The sequence below is a fragment of the Coturnix japonica genome, chromosome 3 (assembly GCF_054131305.1).
Source record: "Coturnix japonica strain WE chromosome 3, WE-NBRP24, whole genome shotgun sequence".
NCBI lineage: Eukaryota > Metazoa > Chordata > Aves > Galliformes > Phasianidae > Coturnix > Coturnix japonica.
The window spans coordinates 59,705,573-59,728,438 of NC_140665.1; the positions used below are offsets into that span (position 1 = coordinate 59,705,573).

A 22,866-nucleotide genomic window follows, 5' to 3' on the forward strand; every position below is an offset into this window, starting at 1 on the left:
ATGCATGAAATATTAGATATTCTACGAAAATAACATCTTTTTTTGCTGCCATAGTGACTCCTTAGCTACTGGTTCATAGTTTGCAGTTCTAGTAGCTGTTAAATATTTTTTTTTCCTTTATTAACTTAATTTTATGTTGAGGGATTGTGTATGTTAAAAAGTTTATTTAGAAAATATTGAATGTTTGGTTATGAATCCATTTCTTTGTCCAGTAATGATGAAAGAAAGTAAGTTTTATTTAGCATTTTGACATAGTTTGTTCTATCTTTGTCTCCATAGCAACTTAATCTTTTAAATATATATATTTTAAATGAGAAATAGATATTGATCATGTAAAGGAAAATCTCACTCTTTACTGTCCTCATTCCATTTGTTCTAAATAGGCTTAGTTTATTTAATTAAATCAAAATATTGTTATGAAAGACTGGTTGTGGCAGATAAGAAATGGGCTGAAAGCTTTTGCAATGTATAAGCATTTTACTAGCAATGTGATAACTAGTCATTATGTAGCTATACTGGCTTTTTTATTAAAGACATTTCTTCATACAATAAATAAATAAATAAAAAATAGAGGTATACATGAAAATAATGAGCTATTTGCTGAGATGAAATGTGCCCTTAGAGATTTTTCTCACTGAACTGAAATAATGGAGAGAAAATAATAAATTTGAGGTTTATTACATCTATGATAGAAATGTTAGATATGTTCATAATGCACTGTGTTATGGATATAGAAAATATGGACATAGAAAATTCATGGACTTTTGGCTTTTCGTGCCAAAATACTGTGGAAAGGTTTTCTTTTCCTTTTAGTTTAATCTGCTCAATAATTATCTTGCAGTATTTTTTAAATGTCATTACAAAGGTGACCCATTCTAAAAAAGATCATTAAAAATAAACGCTGAGGTAGGAAAGTCTTATTTTAGAATTAAATTTATTTAAAAAAAAAAAATCCATAAAATTACAGAATGTTAACCTCCAGTGTTACTTTTTTGCTATTTATATTAATGTGCAGAGAGTTATAAAATTCATCCAGTACCTGAGAAGTTAATTGAAATCCTGGGGAGATGTGGGCATCTGTCAGAGGCTAGCTGTAGTTGAGGTGAGTCTCTCTGGGTTTACTCAGTGAAGAGAAAGACTCTGTCTTTAGCTAAATCTCTTCTCTGAAGTGATTTAATTCAGTTATCTCTCTGTACAGATCATCAAAGGAGCCCTTGAAGAGATTAATTTCCGTGAATACCTTCCTTGAACTTGTATGCTCTCCCATTTCCATATTATCAGTTATGATAGGCTCCTTCATTGTTATACAGTGTCAGTAGGCTAAATCACACAAGTCTTGGATATGAGCTATGTAGCTGAATCACATGTTATAATTTTAAAGCTGAAACTTGGAGAAGTGATTATATTATGCTTGCAAAATAATCTGAGGAGTTTCTACTAAATACCTATATAACCAAATGGCAATTCAGGCTTCATTTGAGAGGAAAAAAGGGGGACGGTGTTTTCCTTCACATAATAGCTAATGATTTTACTTTTTTTCTACCTATATAAGATGCACACTCTCAGCGGCTGAGCTTCCAGGTAGAGCAAGAAGTGTCTCATAAGTGAACTGGGAGGGGAACATGGATAAAAAATATGCAAAAAGCTGTAGGAAATTTTGTGTGACTATTCCATCACCCTTTGCCTCTTTTTTACCTCCATCTGGAAAGGTCTTTCTCTGTCATGAATATCAATGGGTTGCTGATGGAGTAGAGTGAGATTTGTGAATCAGGGGTTGTAGGCCAGGCTAAGCAATGTCCTGTTCGTGCAGGTTCCTTTTCAAAGAAGCTTCCAGTTGTGTTCTCCAGACATATTTTCTTTTCCTATAGCACTTTGGAAAGTACCACAGAACTCATATTCGCTAAGCCATGTCTCAGGACTTTGGTGATTTTAAACAGACTCTTCTTAGATTTTTGTCATAGCATTTTGTATTTCCACCCACCATCATAACTGAGTAGCTTTTTTCAAAGAGCTATAAGAAATTATTTTCATAATAATTTTCATAATTAATTTAATAATAATCCTAAATATTTGGATAACAGCAGCTCTCAATGTTTCATATTGCTGTTGCTGAGTCCCTTTTATTCTATCCTTTTACCTTTTCTACAGGCCTATTATGCAGGAGGATAGTGACTCTTAAATTATGCTTTTGTACCTTGCATTAAACATTGATATTTTGAAGTCTAACTCTGTCTCTAACTTTTGGAGTCATCCTGATACCCTCTGAGAAAGGGTGGAGAATAATAAGTTGTCTGCAGAGATGGAAACAGTGGTGTTCACTGATGGCCAGAATTTTAGATGTTTTGACCCATTGAATTATTTTTGCAGTATCCCTGTGAGTTCACTGTTTCTTTTAGTTGAAAATTAGATGCGGCTTTACATGATGTGATTAAAAAATGTGATGTAATTTACAAAATAATAATAATCTTGCAAATATTGTTTCTCTGTATTTCAGTAGTTTAAAAAAATAATAATTGAAAATATTTGTTTTCTCTGTGGTTCCCTCTTCTTGGATATTTTTTATCTTTTTATTTTTATCTTTTTTTATCTTTTATCAGAACAGCTGATGTTCTGATACTTTTAGTTCTTATTTATGAAAGAAACAGTGGTCTGCTGGAAAAATGCTGAGTTGAGTTACCAACAGCCCATGTTTTCTGAGAGGAAATCACAACAGCAGTGTTCCTACTTCAATATCCTGTTCTGATCCAGATCCTCACTTTAGAGTTTACATAACCAAGTACTGCTAGTCATAATAATGAGGTAAGTTCTAAAGGTGTACCAATGTTTTACAAGAAAAGAATAATTGTATGAATTTCAAGTAATATAAATAATTTGATTCTAGTCACAATAGTTGTAAATACTTTAAAACAGTGTCCTGCAAACTGATGCAATTTTAGCACTAGTCTGAAAGTTCAACCACAAGGTTAATCAATGTGGCTTCTTACTCCCTGAGATTCAGGAGGAATTTCGTTTCTGTCTCTGATGTTAGTAATAGCAGAAACTTAGTTGTAAAAATACCACCAGAGAAAAACTGAAAAATACAGGCAATAGGAAGGTGAGCATCATACCTGGATCCCTGTTTCCACCCTCTACATGTAGTATTATGTATCTGTTTCTTTCTGCAGACTGTATTTGTTAGTGTCCAGTTAGGACTGTTAGGACACAGGTGGTGTTTTCCTCTAACTCCTCAGTGGTAGTGAGGGATACTGAGAGGTCAAGGAAAACCCATCTCATAAATACATAGCCGAGAGTCTGGTGCAATTGAAGGAATTTTGTTGGTTTTGTTTTTTACTATGTATTGGTTTACTCAGTGCCTCATGTGATGGCTGCTGATGGGTCTTACTTGTCCCAAAGGTGGAAATAGAACCTAGCCTGGCTGGGAGCTGGCAAGGCTTACTGATAGGGGGAAGAGGATAAAACCAGGCTCTCTAGAGATGGGGGTGAAGCAAGGGACTCAGTTGAAGTACATCTACACCAGTCCACTCAGCATGTGCAACAAACATGAGGAGATGGAGGCCTCTGGATGTCAGAAGCTGTTTTGAACAGAAATGGTGGGTTGGACTCAATGATCTCTGGAGGTCCCTTCCAACCCCTACAATTCTGTGATTCTGTGATTTTGTGACTTCTGGAAGGCAGACTTTGAACTATTCAGTACACTGGTAGGGAGGGTGCCTTGGGTTTCAGTCCTGAAGAGTGGTGAAGTCCAGGAAGGCTTGATACTCCTGAAGATGGAAGTCTTACAGGCGCAGGAGCAAGCTGTGCCCCTGTGACATAAGATGAGCTGCCAGGAAAGAAGACTAGTCTGTAAGAACAGGAAAATTTGAGGCTCCAGAAGAGAGTCTACCTCCTGTGGAAGGGGGAATGAGCAACTCAGGAATGGTATAAATAAGTTGTTTGTATATGCAGGAAGAAAATTAGAAAGGTGAAAGCCCATTTCTCCTCTGAAGGAGTGGTCAGATGCTGGAATGGGATGCCCAGGGAAGTGGTGGAGTCACCATCCCTAGAGGTGTTTGAGAAATGTTTAGATGTTGTTCTAAGGGACATTGTACTAAGGGACATGGTTTAGTGGGGAAATATTGGTAGTAGATTGGCGATTGGACCAGATGATGTTGGAGGTCTTTTCCAACCTTGGTGACTCTATGATACTATGGCCTTGCAAAATATATATATATTTCTTTTTTTGTCTCATGCATGGGCAGAAATCAATATTTTAATATGACCAGTTATTAAGTTTTACTGAAGTAAGATTTATTGTGTATTTACTTCATGGTATTCTCCAGGATACATAGTGCCATTTGTAAATGTACTCACTCTTTATAATTCTTGACGAAGAAGTATTCTTCCATTTTAACATTTTATTTCCTCACTGTTTTTTCCGCTGCTTAAGGTCTGTTTTGTTTTGAAATTATGTGACATCTAGAAAACTCATAGAGAGATTAAAAAAAAAACAACAAAAAACAAGAGCACCCCCTTCTGTTTCCTTTTTCTTTCTTTCTTCTTTCTCAGCTTAGAGTCTGTTAAATATAAAACGAAGACTCATTTCCCTGGTTAAAAAGAATCAGAGAGTATGGAATCTCTCGCATTCTGTATGCTGAGCGCTTTGTTGATCTGGTAATATTTCTTTAGGAGCTGACTACCTACATAGGTGTGTGTTCTTGAATATTTCCTTAAAGTAGGCATAAATTTAGATGGAGACAGAAGCAGTACTGTGGCTATTGCATTCACATGCTCACTTATCTGCTTTGTTACTCCCAAAGATGAAATATAAGAAAGAACATTAGACATCCAAACTGAGGGACGCATGAAAAATATCTGAAGACTCTTGGCTAATAATCCTTCAGTTCTACCACTTGTTGAAAAAAGCTTGTCAGTGTTGACTTAGAATGCCCATCAGAAGAGAGAGAAAAACAAACAAACACACAAAACCCAGATATTGTCATATTACTTTGCAGATTTGCCAGAAAAGCATTTATGTATATTTTTTCTAATCAGCTGTCCCAAATGAAGTCAATAAAAGATACATTAAAAATTGCATAGATGCAACATAGACAATTCTACTTGTTCTGCACTAAAAGTAAAGAAGTAAGCTTTGTCTCTCAAGACACCTTAAGCAAGAGAATCTTCCACTGATGATAAACATTCCAGTGATGCTCAAGTAAACATTGCTACATGCATAAAACGTTTGTGTTTGGAAAGTTGTCAGATTAACTAAACACTGTAAATCAAAATGTACTGACAGAATGTGTTCATATCAGCAGAAGTCATGGTGGAGCATAGGTAGGAACTTAATATGTTTTCTGACAAATTTGGTTGATGCATTGCTGCAGGAACAACTGAGTGTTTCCAGTTTGAGATTTATTGGAGAGCTTAATAGAAAAATGATGGGCTTTTGCAACTTGCAAGAAATACGGCAACTTTTCAAAACCTTGGAATATTTCACTTTGTTCTGGTCAGCTCTGTTTACCAGTAATGTGTTATGTCACCTCTTTTAGCCTGGGTAATGTGGGAGCAAGCTAAAATATTTTCTTCCAGAAGTCAGCATTGAGGCAAGATTATGGACCAGTATGGCCCCAAGGTGCCTGTTTCTCAGGTGAATGATTGGTGTAGGGATGTCAGCTTTTCAGTCTGCAGATACCTACCTTAATTTTATTTTTCATAATACCTTAAGTTTTTATGAAACGTTTGGGAAACGTTTTACCCACAGTAGTTTGAAGCACAAAAAGCTTTCAAGCCAGTTGGGTTTGTTTTCTTCATTTTTGCTTTCATCAAATGTAAAAAGCACTCTGTAAGATTGCTCTTAAAATGTGGTATTCAGATCCCAAAATGCTGTTCTGTTTCTGTGGAATAAAAGTGGATTGTGTGCATCTTTGCAGAACCCTGACTTGACTCTTCTTCATCAATTTTCTTTGTAATTATTAGTTTTGGGGTTTTTTTTGGAGTTTTGGGCAATCATGTGCATCAGAGACGTCCATGTGTCCCAGTCCTTGTGTCTTTAGGCAGGAGAGTCTTCTCTCCTCTCAGCTCCCAAGTAAGCTCAGTTAATTCAGTGTTCTTTGTGGTCTGGGGAAGAATAAAAAGAAAATGCGGAGCATCCCTATGGGGAAATGTTTGGCAGATGCTCTGGTACTTCAGAAGTGAGGCACTGTAAGTTCGTCTGTCAGGAGGTAATATTCTGGGTTTATTTTTGGTGGCCCTCCAGTGAGCTTCAAAGCTGCTTTCAGCTCAAAGCCCGGCTGCCAAAGGTGTTGCAAGGTTTAAAGTCATGGCATTTAAGAACAGATATGTTCCTTACTTGTCATCTTTATTCTGCTTTTCAAGTTTAATGATTTGGGATTATTTTCATCATTTGAATAACAGTTTATCTCAGGAAGAGTGCTCACTTTTCATGGTTGTGTAAGTACTATCTGATGACTCTAGTGACGGCTCATGTGCTAAAGTAAAGCTAAATTATATGTGTGTATATGACTGTAATGCTGTTTACTACTTGAAAATAAGGAGGAGACCTAGCACTTAATAACATTTGTGCTGCTCTTATACACTATTATTCATCCAATTCATTTTCATCAGGAAAGTTTTTTCTTTAGTCATTTATTTTTCATCTCTTTTCTTCAGTGTTGGGAGGAGAGATCTGAATATTGCTGCTGAAAATTTCAAGGAGAAAAAACTTTTTTTAATGAAACTTTAACAGCCCTTTTCTTCTGAATTTCAACCAGCATTAGTTTGTATTGGGGATTTAGCAATATTCTTTTATCTATTCTCAGTACAATTCCCAAGATCAATTTTACTGTAAAATGTCTTTATGTCTTAATTAAAATTGACATTACTCATCCTGCTAAGAGCGTCCAATGCCTAAATATCCTGCTCCAGTTAAATTTCTAAATATCCTGCTCCAGTTAAATTTCTAAATATCCTGCTCCAGTTAAATTCTTAGGTGTTAAGAAAGACACACTGCATATATTTTTGAGTTAAGGCTTGTGATGTATACATGCAGTAATTTACGTCTGTCCTTCTACTTGCACCGTAGATGGATAAGAACAATTAGAACTGTAGCTTGTGATAAATACAGGGAAAACGGGTGACGTTTCAGAAGATTTTCATTGCAATTTATTTTATTAATGTAATACCGTGAAACGCTGATACAGTGATATGCATTGGAGTTATATGTAAGCTAGAAGTCTGGATTGCCGTGTGAAGTGATCTTACCAAACCTAAGCAAAGTTGCACTGAAGTAATTCAAAGTCCTATGGTAAATCCATGCAAAGCTGCTGAAAGCATGCTTTCCCACACAAATGTTTTAAATTCATTGTTTTCTTTTAGTAACCATATCTATTACACATATTTTCTTAGCATTGTGTATGATACTCATGTTTTCTATTTCTCTTCTACCCCCTTCCCTTGAATAGTGGAATCGGTCGAAATTGGCCCTGGGCATCTGGTGGCAGCAGCATTTTGGCAGAATTTGGGACTTTGCATCTGGAATTTGTACACTTGAGCCACCTGTCTGGGAACCCTGTCTTTGCTGAAAAGGTTAGACTGCTCCTTAAAAATTAAGTTCTAGAAGATAAATCACATGTTAAAGTAATATTTCTAGGGAAAGATTTGGTTTTTCAGATTTGGATTTTTCCTTTTGGATTTTTGGGGAGGACAGGGGCAAGAAGCATCCAGAAGCAAATGTGTAGGATAAATTAATGTGGAGGATGTGACATTTGTGCTAATTAATGTTTAACATTTATTCTGTTAGGAGGCAACTAAAGACTGATAAAAGTGTGTGTGTGTATTAAAAATTCTAGTCTCTGCTTCTTTTCAAAGTAGAATCAAGCTATAGCTGCAAGAAGCAGGAAATATGTTTATGTAAGCTGCTTTTAAAATCCTTTAGAGACTGAGATTTCACAGCACACCAAGACAAGCTGTTCAAGGTCTGGTACACTTGATAAAGAAGAAACACTGGAATAAGTTTTGCATGGAAGTATTCATATTATTCATTAAGTTAGGTCGTGGACTCCTTGCTGTCTACATTTAGGCATCGACTCTTAGCAAAGCCACATCAAGATGCAGAAGGCAATTTGTGTAACAAAGTAGAAATCTTTCTAGGGCTTGGTGTAAGCTAATTCATCATTTGTTTTAGCAGCTAGTTCAGTTGATCTCTAATCTTTAAGGATGGAAAAATAAAGCTATAAGAACTTTTATGTTACTACTTCTGGTCTGTGGTTATCATGATCATCTTTCTCCCAGGTTGCCATCTTTGAATTTTTTGTGAAAGTTAAATTTCAGTCTGAATTATTTCATGGGCTCTGCAATGAGTTGTGCTACTGGATGGCCCCAGCAGCATAGCATCTGAACTGTCGTTTTGTTTCTCCAGGCCACTTATTTGTGGCAAGCTCCTTTATCATGCTGATGGAAAACGCAGGGCTGGATCAGTGTCTTCTGGATGTAAGAAGCTCAGTTCCAGCAGTGTTCTCCTTTCCAGACAAAATTGCCTTACAATTCACTTCTGCAGCTAGACTAGGTGAAAAGCTTAAGTATGTAATACCATTTCTGATCTGGGAGTATCGATAATATAATGTTGAAGTAGCTGAGCTTAGTTAAGGCAGCCAGCTTCCATGAATTTCAGTACACTGTGGAAGGGCAAAAATATTCAGTGTGATAAGAACTTAACTTGGAAGATTTCTTCTATTGTGTTTCATTACTAACAGTTGATGCAGAAACTCAAGTGGTTTTTGAAGCTTATTTACATGATGATGTCAGCTTAGAGGATCTTTTTTAATAATAATATGATTACATAGCCATATTGAGACACTGTGTATACATTGAAGTATTTGTACTTCAAGACTTTTGTACTGATGCTGTTTTATTTTGGAGAAAAATGTATCAGTGCTCAGTGTTCTGTACCCTTCCAATAGGTAATGAATATTCGAAAAGTTCTAAGTCGACTGGATAAACCAGAAGGTCTTTACCCCAACTATTTGAATCCCAGCAGTGGCCAGTGGGGTCAGCGTAAGTAGATCAGTTCCACAGAACTATGAGCTGTCTGTCAGTATGCTCTCTGCAGTTCTTAATTTCTTTCAGTCACTGATATGTGTTTTCTTGATTCTTTGTAATACATCTTGAGTTACACAGTGCAGAAAAAAAATGCATCTTTAAAAATAATGTTCCTACTTGCTGTTTTTTTAATATACTTTTATTTGAGCTTTCAGTATGGTTTGTAGAAGTAGGGACTCATCTGAATAGTTTTGAAATTATTTTATTGAAAATTCTTAAGTGTTCTCTAAAGTAGGTGTTTAAGTAGACATTATCATCTCATCTGAATCAAATTACACACTTTTAGACAGGTGTGGCTCCATTGGAGACTTAAAAAACAAACAAACCAACTAACTAACAAAAAAAACCAACACCTTTTTGTGCTTAATATCAGCTGTGATGTCTGTTGAAGTTTAATGCCAAACACATAAGGAAGCAAACTAGAAAGAACTGTCATAGCATTAATCCTCTAGGAATCCTTACCAGAAACACCAAAATTAGATGCATTTGAAGTCTTTGAAATACTTTGCTCTTTTGTGATGACTGGGCCTATATGCATTATACATTGCCTTCCCCAGGCTTTATCCCATGTTCAAAGCCAAAGCAATGTGCAGGAATACAGTCTGGGAGACCCTACTTCCTTCTTCACTTTTCCTGCTTACTTTCTGTCTGCAATTATTTCATTCATGTTTCCACTCTCTAAGTCCTCTACCTTTTTCTCACCCTCTATTATTGAAAGAAAAGTAGCAAGAGGAAGTATCGTGATCTGAAAACACATAGGTAGATTATATGGTTCTGTTGTTTATCACTGCTGGAGCTGTTTAGACCAAGCTCAGGTAGAAACAGGTAAAGAAATGGGGAAATTCTTGGATACACCAGTTTATTGTGCCACAGGCCTGTGGCAGCTCATTGTGTATAATCAGCTGGCATGTTCATACTGACTCTGAGGTCTGCTTGCTTGTTGCCCATGTTGTTTTAACATGGCTTTGTAAAATAATAGCACTTTCCATTGGAAGTGTTGCTTCTAAAGCCGTAAGCATTGAGTTTGATCAGAAGACTGCTACCTTCATGCCTGTGACCTGTGTTCAGCTAGCTTCAAATCCTCCTTGGCTTCAACCAGCCACAGAAACTCAGCTTTTTGGCACTGGGCTAGCCAACAGCTTCCCTAATTTGCATCCAACTCCCTTATTTAGTGCAATAGTATTGAGAGCCCCAAGGAGCATTACTGAGCTGTGGCATTCTGGGTATGGCATTAAGTTTAGTTCTGCAATCATTCAGTTATTCTTTTGGTGAGCTGGACAATAGGGGATCTTGCTAGTAGCTGCCACCATTAATGGCTCTGCCTTTTTTGTTTTATAGTAGTCAAATACTGATGCTGCCTCACAGCTTTTCACATTTCTGTTTTTAATGTAATTGTGTCCTGTGTACTTCTCTCCTATATTTAATGCCGGTTTCTGTTGGCATACGCAGTAACAATTGCAGTTTATACCGCCTTTGCTTTCCAATAGCTTGTAGTATTGACATAGAAATTAGCTTCCAGCACGTGAAAATGATGAACACAAATGTTGATGCAAGTCAGACCCTACCATGCTGAAACAGCAAAAGCAAATTTGGTCTTTACTTGTTGCATCTCTTCCAATTCTCTTTAAATTGCCTCTGCTTGCAGACATTGATTTTTTTTTTTTTTTTCCATAGTAGACTATCGGAATATAAGACTTGAGAGATATTTTATTTGAGACTGCTTTTCTAGTCTGTTTTCAGTTGATTATAACAGGAAAAGAAAGCCTAGACCCGTAATTGGTACAAAGCTGAAACATTTCCTCTCAAACGTCAAGTGGGGTGGGGGGAGTAGTTTCTGAACAATTCTTCTCTAGTAATGCTGTAACTGTGAAGGACGCTGCTGGATCACTGCCATTGTTCCTGTAAATTCATTTAGCCCTTGTTATTTTGACAGTAAATTGACAGTGATTTGCTGCAGCATGCGTCAATTGGATTTGTCTACTGCAATAATGTATATAATAACAGGGCTTATTATTGATGAAACTATGCGTGTGCTATTTAGTTTGCAAATGTCAGAGGTTTCTATGGTAATTTATTTAGGAAGCTGTAAAGGTCATTTAAATGCTGCTGTTCAAAGATCAGCTTTCCATCATAGAAAATGTTCTCATTTTTTTTAGGAAGCCTCTTTTCCTTTTGGATCATGAACATTTAATTAAATAAATGCTATATTCTTTACAGAAATTTAATATATCTCATTCAGAGATTAAGGGGGAAAAAAGCAGCCTGTAATCCAGATCTGATGGCACAATGTATTTGTTAGGCAAAGGGACAGGATACACTGGGAAAAGTAAATTAGTTTTTGTATATGATGGCCTAGGGGAGAAAGAAAAAAATAATTGTAGTAAAGTTTGAACAGAAAAAAGTTATCTTCTGCAGCTGCATGGCTTTCCATTTCAGTAGGCAAGAGGATGCATTCAACAAAGAGAAGATACTAAAGAGTTCTGAAATAAATAAATTCTGTGTTCTTTTGAATTCTACCAGAGGCATAACTCTGAAGTTAGGATCAGTGAGGTATTGGGAAGCTTGAGATCTCTACCGCTGACTCTCCTGCATCTCGCTTTTTGAGCCTGTGTTACCCTGAACATGTTCTGCTTTTCTCGTGCCCAGAATTTTGAGATATGACTCACTGACTTGCAGTGCAATATATGTATCTACGTCTCCATCCTGGATGTCTTGGATAAAATTGTCAAATCCCTTCCCTGCTGTAAAATTGACAATTATATATGATTAGTCCCAGTAAAGCTCTTCAAAAAACTTCCAGGGAGGACATGATACATGCCTTAATGTTACCAGGCAGTATCAACTTCAAGAAGAAAACTTGGAGCTGTTGGTTTAATGGAGCTTAAGGAAACACACTTTCTAGCTGCAGTGTTTTATGCCTTTAGGAGATCTATGCTGAAATCATATGGTAGCCCCTTAAAATTTTGCCAGGAATCTTCTGGAGTCTCTTTGAGAGGAAGCTAGTGCAACTTTGTGCAAGCAGCTAAGACCACCAGTGATTCCTGTGTGGCTGGTGCAATGATATTGGGTGATTTGACTTGTGTTTGCAGTGCCAAGTCCTAAATGGGTCCAATTAAATAATCATAGCACTTGTAGTTCCCCGCTGTTTCATGTAGCAAGCATAGGACAGAATAAAGCAACATGAGAGCAATAATCTTCTGTACATGTGACAAAGTCTTTTTTTCCTCTGGAACCACTGCCACGTCCTGACAACCAAGTAGATACTGAAAAACATAATAGTATTTTTAAGCATAGAGATTGGCATTTTCAAATACTGTAAAATAAATAATAAATCTGCTTCAGTGTAGGGAACTAAAACATCTGGGTTTGTTTTATGATGTGTCTTAAATGACACATCATTTGATAAACAACAAACAAAAGCAATGCCTACATGGTAAGAGGGGAAAGTACTTTTCAAATTACACACCATTTTCTACTTCTTTGATATTTTTAAGATAAAAAACAAATTGGGTTAATACATTTTTATGAGACAGACTATAAACATGAAGTAGATGTAATACATATAAATTCTTGTTTCTTTTCCTTGAACTCCTTTGAAAAAGTTAGCAATGAGACATCTTTAAATGCATTACTCTACCACAATTACAAGCTATAATTGTATTTTGTTGTCTGTGCTAAAGATGGACTTGCTGTTGAACTTCTTTATTGCCTTTTAGATCATGTCTCCATTGGAGGGCTTGGGGATAGCTTTTATGAATATTTGCTCAAGGCATGGCTGATGTCAGACAAAACAGATGAAGAAGGCAAGAAAATGTATTATGACGCTGTTCAGGTAAATGAGAGATTTAAATCTTCCTTGCCATAATAATCTAATCTCCAATAGTCCTAACAATGTGAGAGATTTATGTGTTTGCCACCAGAGTGTGTTTTTTTTTTAAATGAGTTAGGGTTTTGTTTGTTTGTTTTTTAAGACTTCATCAAATATAAGTGGTAGAGGAATACGGATACTGAAGGAAGTCTGGGGGAGAGTCTTGAAGTATAGCTAATTTTCTTCAATGGAAAACTGGTCATAAAGTATGCAACAAAAATGAATCTAGAAGTAGCTGTCAGGTAGAAGTTCAATATTTCCCTGAATTTTCCCTATATAGACTCTTTTTGTCTTTTTTTTCCCCCATATATTCAGAAGCTAATTCCTCTCGTGTGTTACAGCCTCATATTTCAGCCACTACAGTATTTTGACTGTAGTCAAAATAAGGATTAGTGTATGTATTGTGGTAGATAATATTAACAGAAAACCAAATTTTGTTAAACAATGCCGTTTTGTTACAAGAGTCATACATTTGCCAGTCTCTGTGAAACAGATAATTATTCAAATTGGACATGAGAAAGTTCTCAAAAATCAGAATTGTTGATACTTTATTTATTTTTTTTTTAATGCTTTGTTTTATTTATGATCCTGCTATTCTGCAATTTTCTTTGTTACTGATGGTATTTCCTTTAATATACTGTTTTTGGAGAAATCACGTTTTTTTGACACTGGATTGAAACTTGTGAAGCATTAAATTTAAATCCATATTTACAGACTTTCCATGCAGTCTGGGCAAATGACCTATTTTCTCTGTTCTTTGCTTTCATATATATAAAAAAGAGGATAATATTACTTCTTTTTTCCTGTCCTTTCATCTGTTTTGACTGTAAGCTCTCTAGGTCTGGGACTTTTATCTCTTATTAACTGTATGTATGTACAGTGCCTCAGCAGACAAGGCTTCAAGATGCCAAGTAATATCTGCTTATTCTTTCATACATCTGGAAATGCAGTCCTTAGAGAAGAGACATAAGTCTCTTTTTACTTCCCACACAGCAAAAAGTAGTGGCATTAAAAAATACAACCCTGACTCACTGGAAGTACTTTTTTCATTAGAGGGAAAAGTCATATGGTGATGATTTGAGGGAGGATGTGATCCCTGCTGGTAGTACATTTGACAACTGAGCATTCTCTGCTACGAAAATCCTACCTTTAATTTTGTAAGTGCAAATTTGGATGCGGTCAGTCTCATTTCCACTGATAACTGAGCAAAAGGTGGATTTTAAATTAGGTTTCAGTGTATTTGAAGTTATAATATAAGAACAGTGATATTGTAATAGCTCAGCCATTAGGTTGGCAGCCAAAAAGCAAGAACAAAGTATCTGGTAATACAATATCAATTCATCTTATTGTGAAAGGCATATTGAACCACCTCAAAGTCTTCCTTCACCGATGTAACAATTTCATTTAAGTGCATTCCTACACAGGGTAAGTGCTTGTGTATAGACATGCAATTAAAAAAAAGGGGGGTTACTAGTACAGCTCTTCTGGAAGATGCTGCTGGCTGAATATTGCTAGTGCAGTGATGCTGTACCTCATAGGCAGGACCACGAGCATACTTCTCCCTGTCCCTAGGGACCAGCAGGGGAATTTTACTGCCCACTGCCAACAGGGAGCCAAGGGCAGCCATGCACCTTCATGGGTGATACGTCTAAAGCTGATGGTCTTCCCCTGCTTCCAGCCTGGATTTTGGGTGGGTGGTAGAGATTCAAGGATCTGGGTCACTCATGAACAAGGCACATGAGTGGGACAGAGGCCTGTATGCACTTCCCTGGGCGATGGAGGAAAGGGCCAGGAGTAGCCAGCCACGCAGCTCTTGCAGCTTGCTTGGCTGACAGGGTGTGTATATGCAGATGTCTGAGCTATGTTTCTATTCTCCACTTTCTGTAGTGCAGAATATCTGTATCAAAGCTGAAAGTACATGCAGCATGTGGAGGAATAGCTTGATGTTGTAATGTAGCTTGTCCAGATAACAGCATCAGGGAAGCTGCAGTATCATAGATATTGCAGACTGGGCGCCATCAACATACAAGGTTCTTTACTAAAGTGACTAGTCTATTTTGAAATCCATCCTGATATTGGCTTTATTGCTATTGATCCTTTACTTATCTAAATTAGCTTTAATTTAAGTGTCTGCACAAGCTGCAGTCTTTCATGACTAAGCCTCCACAATTGGGGCATTCTGAGTCTGCATTGTATTTTCTCAGATTAATTTCCCTCAATGCTTTCAGCCTTTTTTTAAGATGACACCAAAGGGAATGGCACACTTACTCCCAGCTGTTTGTTCCTGCATATTCCCACCAAGTTCTAAAAGTGTGACACAAGGGCTTGATGCCTAATTCAATATCTCCTTCTGTCCAAAAATCACAAATGAAAATACACAATAAGTTGTACTTCACTGTGCGAAGTTGAAATTTATTTAGCTGAAGCACTGGGAGTTTTCCTTATGCTGTTCAGTAACTTATATTAAAAACAAAGAGTTCTTTCTAGTAGAACTTTTGTAATGTCTATGAATTGTTTTCTGGATGAAGTTAAGTGCAGTAACTAAGATGCCAAACTATGTTTAATAACATTTTATTTGCCACGAGTGAGGTGTATATTTGGCTGATGCTATTTTGAGAAAAGTTTATTTCTAATGGAAAAAGGACAGAAGTATTGTTTTGAATACCAGAGCACAATCTGAATGTATTTATAAGGCCATCAGAGAGATTCATGAACTCTTGAATTTGCATAAAGACAAGTGTACATATTTTTACTGTATGTTACTTTTTTTTTCTTTTGAAAAGTAAACCATTATTTTATATAAATTCCTTCACATTATTTAGGAAGGAAGAGATCTTCTTAAGCTAGTTTGAACACAAAGTATGCAACATCTCCTAGTTATTGAGCATGTTACCTATCATGAGGATTTCACTAACCATAGAACAAACTCTCGAGTCTTTGCCAGCATCCAGTACAGGGAACATTTCTCTCTTTTCAGCTAGCACAATTGAGGGACAACTGAGTAGGTTTAGTAAAATAATATGATAATTTGGAGCAAAAATGGATTCTGGATTCACTTTAGTCTAGAAACAGCAAGTCACAGGCAACTGCATCATATCCTCCTCTTTTGAATGCCAGCCCTCATTTTAAAAGTTGAAGAGTAGTTTTCCCATTACTTTTATTTGTATGTTGTCTCACACTCTTGATGTTCTGATATCTGTTCCTAATTTCCATATTACATTTTTTCCTGGTCACTGCCTCCAGTTTTCTATATCCTGAGTATTTCTTCTCTTTCTGACACTGCCTTCATCTCCTACTTAAGTGTATTTCTGAAGAAGCATCATAACTAAGGGCTCTCATTGTAGCAAAACTTCTTAGAAGGAGGAGTAAAACCTCACCAGCAGCTCCCAAGCTGGTTCAGTTCAGCCAGCAGTGCCCCTGTGGTATCAGAGAAGAAAGCAGCTGTGTTCTACAGAAAAGGTGGTATACTTTTAGACATTTAGATTTCCTAATGTCTTTCACTGGTTAACAACTGCTTAGAAGTAACATCATGACATGGGAGCTAGTTATCTTCTGACAATGAGGAAACAGAAAATGATGGAAATAGCTAAAAGGCTAGGTGCTGTGAAACCTGGTCACAGCCATTTTCTGCTGGATTTCAACAGCATGCTCCCAAAATTTAGCCTACTGCTAGACTGGATTAAGTTGTTAAGGTATGTTGTAAACTTTTTTGGGTATTAAAGGGAAAAAAAGACAATTTTTACCTCGGAATTTTGAGTATTCAGACAAACTATAGAGGATCTCTTTGGTTTAGTTTTGTTTTTTGTTCTTATTTGTTTGTTTGTTTTGTTTTGTCTCACTAACAGTTGAGAGTAACCTTGATATATATTCAGGGAAGCTATGTGGGGAATTTTTGGGGTTTTGGTTGTTTTTTTTGGAAGTGGTGGTGGTATATTTAATTGTCAGCATTAAGCAATGAACATTTTTCAGAACTGTCCAAGAGTTCAGCCATTCAGATAAATAAAACAAAGCCATGCAGACTCCTTTCTAGTTGAAATGATGGACCAAGCAATGTGTTGTTAGCAAAATGAAACATGATATTGGCAGATAGGTCCTTTTCATCTCCAGGGTTTCAAGAGGGTATATTTAACTGTGGTGACAAGCTGGTGGCTGCTCTGGGTTGATTGCAATTTCCACTCAGTCACTTAAAGTGATTTGCTTTGCTATTACAGTGATCCTAAAAACTACATAACTGATACGGACAATGATAGAACTGCAACAACTCAGAATAATTTTTCATGCTGAGTAAAGCCAAAAGTACATTAATGAATTGGGCATTCACTATTTTAGCACTTCTTGGCACTCAAGGAAATAGAAGTTGGGATAAATCTGCATCAGCGGTCAGCACGGTGCAATAGGAGCTGATCTTCCCAGTGAAGCATTTGGGGCTGTGGGGACCCATTTTGGGAGGGAGATACTGTCTATGACTTAAGTGTATGAGAATGAATAAACGTGTGGTTTATTTACATAGTTTGTCAGCTATTCTGTTAAAAATATTTATTATACTGCTGCACCAGTGTTCTGTATGTAGTGATACTAAAGCTGCATTATGCAGAAACACAAGATTCATTATGCTTAGAGGACAAGAACATCCAGAGGACGTGATGCTCCCTTTCCTTTCCCAAACTAGATTTCCTCTATTGTCAGAAGTGTGGGAGGAGTTTTGAGACTGTAGCAGAAAGAAAAGTTTCTAAAACCTAAAAAAAAAAAAAAAACAGCTTTGCAGATTTTTATGTTAATGATTTACTTACAACTATGCAATCTCTATGTTTTTGACTGTACAAAGTACTTTGTTGCTTGTTTGCTTGTTTATGGACTATCACAAGAAGCAGCAAACTATACGGTTGTTGGAGCTCTCAAAGGAGGATTTTAACCAGAAAAGTCTTGCAAGAGAAATTGTCCCCGTTTTGCCTGGGGCTTTGCTCTTGTCATCAGAAAGTCCTGTCATGTCTGAGCAGCTGTATCCTTAATACTTGCACTGTTTTTCTTTCCTTCCCAAAGGCTAATACAGCAAAAAGCTTGCCAGGAGGGACAGATGCTTTTTCTAGAACGTTCAAAAAATAGATAATATAAATTTTGGAGAGAGACTTGAAGTCTTGCTTTGATTCATGCTATTCTGTTAATTCTGTTTGAAGAATGTGAATAAATCTTTCCTTCTGGTATCAGACAGCATTAAGTACCTTTAGTGAAAGAGCATTGGAGACGCTAATAGGCCTTTACAGACAAAAATATGTAAGTAGATTTTCAAGCAAAAGTAAATTATCAGCTTTCCTCTAGAACTTAATAATCTTTTAGAGATCAGATGGATAGGTATCATAGTAGTTAGGTTCTTGCCAACTTTTCCATTTTGAAAATGTAGGTATCTCCATTACTTACTTCGTATTTCATTTCACATGTAAGCTTGTCTTTGTAGCATGTCAAGTCCAAAGGCAGTAAGTGCTTCACAGTGTTTCTTGTGTCAAAATGTATCTCATATACAGTCTTTAAACAAGTGAAAGTTCTTCTGTATTCAGATTTCAGTTTTCATCTTTGAAAAGCAGAGTTCAGTAAGCAGTTAGAATCTCAAGCAGAAAACAATACCAGTTTTCTTTGGCAGAGTCATCTGAATAACTGTAGCAAAGGCTCAAACTTCCTATTTCGTACTAGCTTCTCTCTCAGTATGCTTTTACATGACTCATTTGTCTTGGAATACTTGTATAAATTAAATACAAAATTTAAGTTTAGGAAAAAACTTGTGCAAGATGTTTTCCACCATCTCCAAAATGGCTGTAATGATGGAATAATGGAAATTTCAAACTTTTCTTGTTGGAATGAGAAATAAACTCATTGGACTTTTGGACAAATGATGCATTGTATGAATTTTGAAGACTGGTGGAGGAAAAAAGTACCTATTGCATTAGATCAGCTCAGCACAGAGAAGATCATGAAAGAAACTCAAAGTCAGGAAAACAGGCATGTGACATAGAAACTCAAAGTATGTAAAACCACAGTAGTCCTGACCTGCCTGCTTTGTGCTGGTTCGAAACAATAAATTGTATTGATGCAGGCCATAAATACTAAAGTAAAAAGAAAAAAGGAAAAAAAAAAAAGCCACTTGAATTTTTAGAAATATCATGCCATAGAATTCTCTTTCATGCTCATCATTGCTTCAAACTGTCAAAATACTGTTTAAGAAGATCCCTAGGGGAAGAAAAATGTATTAAAAATGTGGACTGAGATCATTTACTGTGCTTTATTATAAAGAAGCATGCAGAGTTGTAATTATCCCCAGTACAAACATCGTGAGCCTTGGAAGTTGAGAACAAAGATGATATTTCTGAAGTTTCAAATTTATTACTGAAAGAAAATGGATAACTGTGGCTTGCAAGAAAGTTTTATCTCCAGCTACAGTGACATCTTGAGGTTGGAAAGGAAATGCCTGGGTTTTGCTCTTTAAACAGATGTAGTCACTGAAATGCATTAATCATAAGAAAGCCGTTTTTGTAAAAGAAGATTTAAAATATATACATGCTTGAAGAAGTAGAGTGTCACTTTTCACTGCATTTTGAGGTTTTTCATTTGTCTTCTCTGCTTCTTATGCAGAGTTAATTTTTTTGTGCTGTGTATTTATTTTGAATTTAGCAGTTTTCTGAGGTACAGGACATTTTTACTGAGAAGCCTACACCTGTGCCAATGCTTTTCTTTCCTGGTGACATGATCTACCACTTTGAACACTGAGGTTACTTCAATTCTATACCATCCATTTTGCTCTATGAGCAATCCGGTTCTATGTCCTAAACAACTCAAAGGGTAAATGAAGGACTTCTGTCAATCACAAGAGAAAGAGGTGAGAAGACCTATGTAAACTGCTGTTTGTCCCCTGCAGTCCCTGGAGGTTAGGAGAGCTGTCAGACTAGCATCAGAGAATCCTGTCTTCCTGAATCACAAGTAGTGCTGGAGAACCCCAGGGTGGGCACGAACATAGGAAAGAACTGTGTGGATGAAAATGGAAATGGGAGTTTATTAGGAGGGGCTGGTTCTGTTTGTTTTTGCAAGTGTATGAATTGGCAATACAATGTAAAGGATAAGAAACAGATAGGCAGAGGCATAATTTTAATATGCAAACTGTTGAGAAAGATGCCAGAACTACTACAAGGTGCACTTGAGTCACAATATGGAATGTAGAAGGGACTGTTAGTGTTTCTAAGTGAATTTTCAAGCATTTTTACAGTTATCGAATAGACACAAGATGAGAAAAAAAATAAAATAAAATAATAATAATAATAATAATAATAATAATAATAATAATAATAATAATAATAATAATAATAATTTAGCTACAAGCTTAATTGCAGTGAGGACTGTAAGCAGAGCATTGCATAAAAGCATACAAACACAAAAAAAATTCAGGAGATGAATCAGTCATCAGAGGTAGTCTGGCTAAAAATGCTTAGAGACATACTCCAAACAGTATACCATACAGCCCTTCAATGAAGTGAATTTATTTGTTTTAATAGCTGGCAAGCATTTATTTTTCTTTAGTCTCTTCTCCTTCCTTTCCTTTTTTGTCAAGTATAGTCTGGAGTCAGGTTATTTACATATATTTTTCCAGTCACTGGCAGGTAGCATCCACTCTTGCTCCCTTCGAGAGCAAGTATTTGCAACCACTTTTTCTTTGCAACCTTTATGTTGCATAGGCTTTCTGCATTACCTTGATATGAAGAAAATCTAATTGAATTGCAGAAATATGTTCTGTAAAACAGTTACATGAAATTTCCATTTACTTAAAAGGAAATCCATGCTGGCTCCTAGCAGTTAGCCATCACAGATCACATTCTTCTAGCCTTTTTGGATTTTTTGCAGATGTTGTCTACTGGTTTAAGTTGAGCATATTCATTGCAGTAAAATTAAATAGTCTCTATAGTGAAAATATGTCATGACCTGATCTACAAGTACTGAAACTCAGAAGAAATTGTTTGTAGATAGGCTCTAAGTTATACTAGAACTACACTTAAAATAAATGTGTGCCTGTTTCAAATGTGTAGATAATTATGTCAAAACAAAAGTAAATTGATTCTGAGTATGAAATTGAAAAATTAATTCTGCCAAATAGAAATTTTCACTTGGGTGGATCCTTATCAAATTGCTACCTAATCTTCTTTTATAATAATTTGTTTTAGCAACTTCAGTTCCTTGCCAGAACTTCACCCACAGCACTGCAGATAGCAATCAGCATTTTGCTATGGGCTCATAAGCCCAAGCTTTTCATCCTACTCCTCAAATACAGACACTTGTTATATTCTTGTTTAAACTGATAATGTTTCATCCTCATCTTACTACTTTTTTAACTTTGTCTTCAGATTTTTTTACCCTTAAATACTTGTCCATTTATTCCAACCAATAATTTAACCTTGGTCTGGACCACAAGCTTATTTAAAAAACAAAAATCTTTGTTCAGTCTGTCCTGATGGCACTTAAAAGCTGTATGAAATTCTCTCTGGGAAAAAGAAAAAAAGAAAAAAAAAAAAAGAAAAAAAAGAAAAAAAAAAGTTTTATGTGCTGTTTTAAGAGTGCTTACTTCTTTAACCTATAAAAATATTAAAATGCTTGAATTGAACTGTTTAAAAATTCCAGAAGATGGTTATTGAATGACTGTGGTGCACTGAATATAGATTCTTTACTGATCAGCAGAAGTAGTGCTTTATCGATATTTCAAAGTAAATTCTGAAATTCAACTGTAGTTAAGCTGGATTTGTTGGGAAAAGTGAGGTTTTACCATACATCTTAATGTAAGTGCTGTCACCTGTACAGTTTATAATTTCAGAGAACACATTAATTGATAGTTGTGTTAGGTATTTTCTTTTACGCGATGTACTCATGTGGGCTATGGATTTATTAATATATAAATCATTTACCTTTTTGAGGCTTTCTAAATGTGCTGATCTTTCCTAATGCTAAATATTTCTTATTGTCAAGTACTTTGAGCACCTCAAGTACTGTGTTCAGTTTTGGGCCCCTCAATACGAGAAAGACACCAAGGCTCTGGAGCGTGTCCGGAGAAGGGCAACAAATATAGTGAGTGGTGTGAAGCACAAGTCTTATGAGTGGCTGAGGGAGCCACTCTAGCATTCAGGCTCTGCAGTTGTACTGAGTATAACAAGGCAATTTGAGAGTCCATAATATATCAAACAGCTATGTAATCAAAAGATATTTAAGTAAAATGCTTACATAGTGAAGATAACTATAAATAACTGTAAGTGCTAGTTCTTAGTAGGGCTCAATAAAAAAATCAGTATAATGTATAATGTTCTCTTCAAAGTAAGAACAATTTGGAAATTATTCTTATTTTGCAACATTTTAATATCGATTAGCATTTAGGTTATTTTTTAACACCGGTTTCTGAAATTGATTTTAAAATTTCTCCAATGGACGTTATCTTTTCCAGTTTAACATTTTATCCAGAGTTAAGGTAAATAAAAAAGGAGGGGGAACAAAAAAACATAACACTGAAAGGCTTACTGGTACATCAAAATCCATTTTCATACTAGAATAATAAAGTCTGGTGTGGTTCTAGTTCTCCTGAATGCGTATGACCACTGTTATTTTTGTCAGGTACATTAATGCTTCAGTATGTCTTTCATTTAAGAAAAAAAGAAAGGCAATATAAGTAAATTTATTTATCAATCAATTTTTAATTTGTTTGTTTTTGTAATCTTAATCAACTGTAAAGTGACCAACAGAGCTATCAGGCATTAAGAGAACTGTTGACTTGGTGAGATGGATAAACCCTGCTGAAAGGTCTAATGAAGCGTCACTAAATTAAGTTTTTCATTTCTGAACTTGATTTTAGACCACTTATCCTTGAGAACGCCTAAGTAGTCTGAAAGCTATTTCTCGCAAAA

At 36.0% G+C, this 22,866-nt stretch overlaps 1 protein-coding gene across 1 annotated transcript in view; it reads left to right on the forward strand.

The window, feature by feature from the left end:
- MAN1A1 (mannosidase alpha class 1A member 1) overlaps nt 1-22,866 on the forward strand; it is a 129,248-nt gene that overhangs the window by 90,614 nt on the left and 15,768 nt on the right. The window contains exons 6-8 of the mRNA XM_015858710.3: nt 7,443-7,566; nt 8,940-9,033; nt 12,795-12,910. Coding sequence (XP_015714196.2) covers nt 7,443-7,566; nt 8,940-9,033; nt 12,795-12,910 — 334 coding nt within the window. The remainder of the gene's footprint in view (nt 1-7,442; nt 7,567-8,939; nt 9,034-12,794; nt 12,911-22,866) is intronic.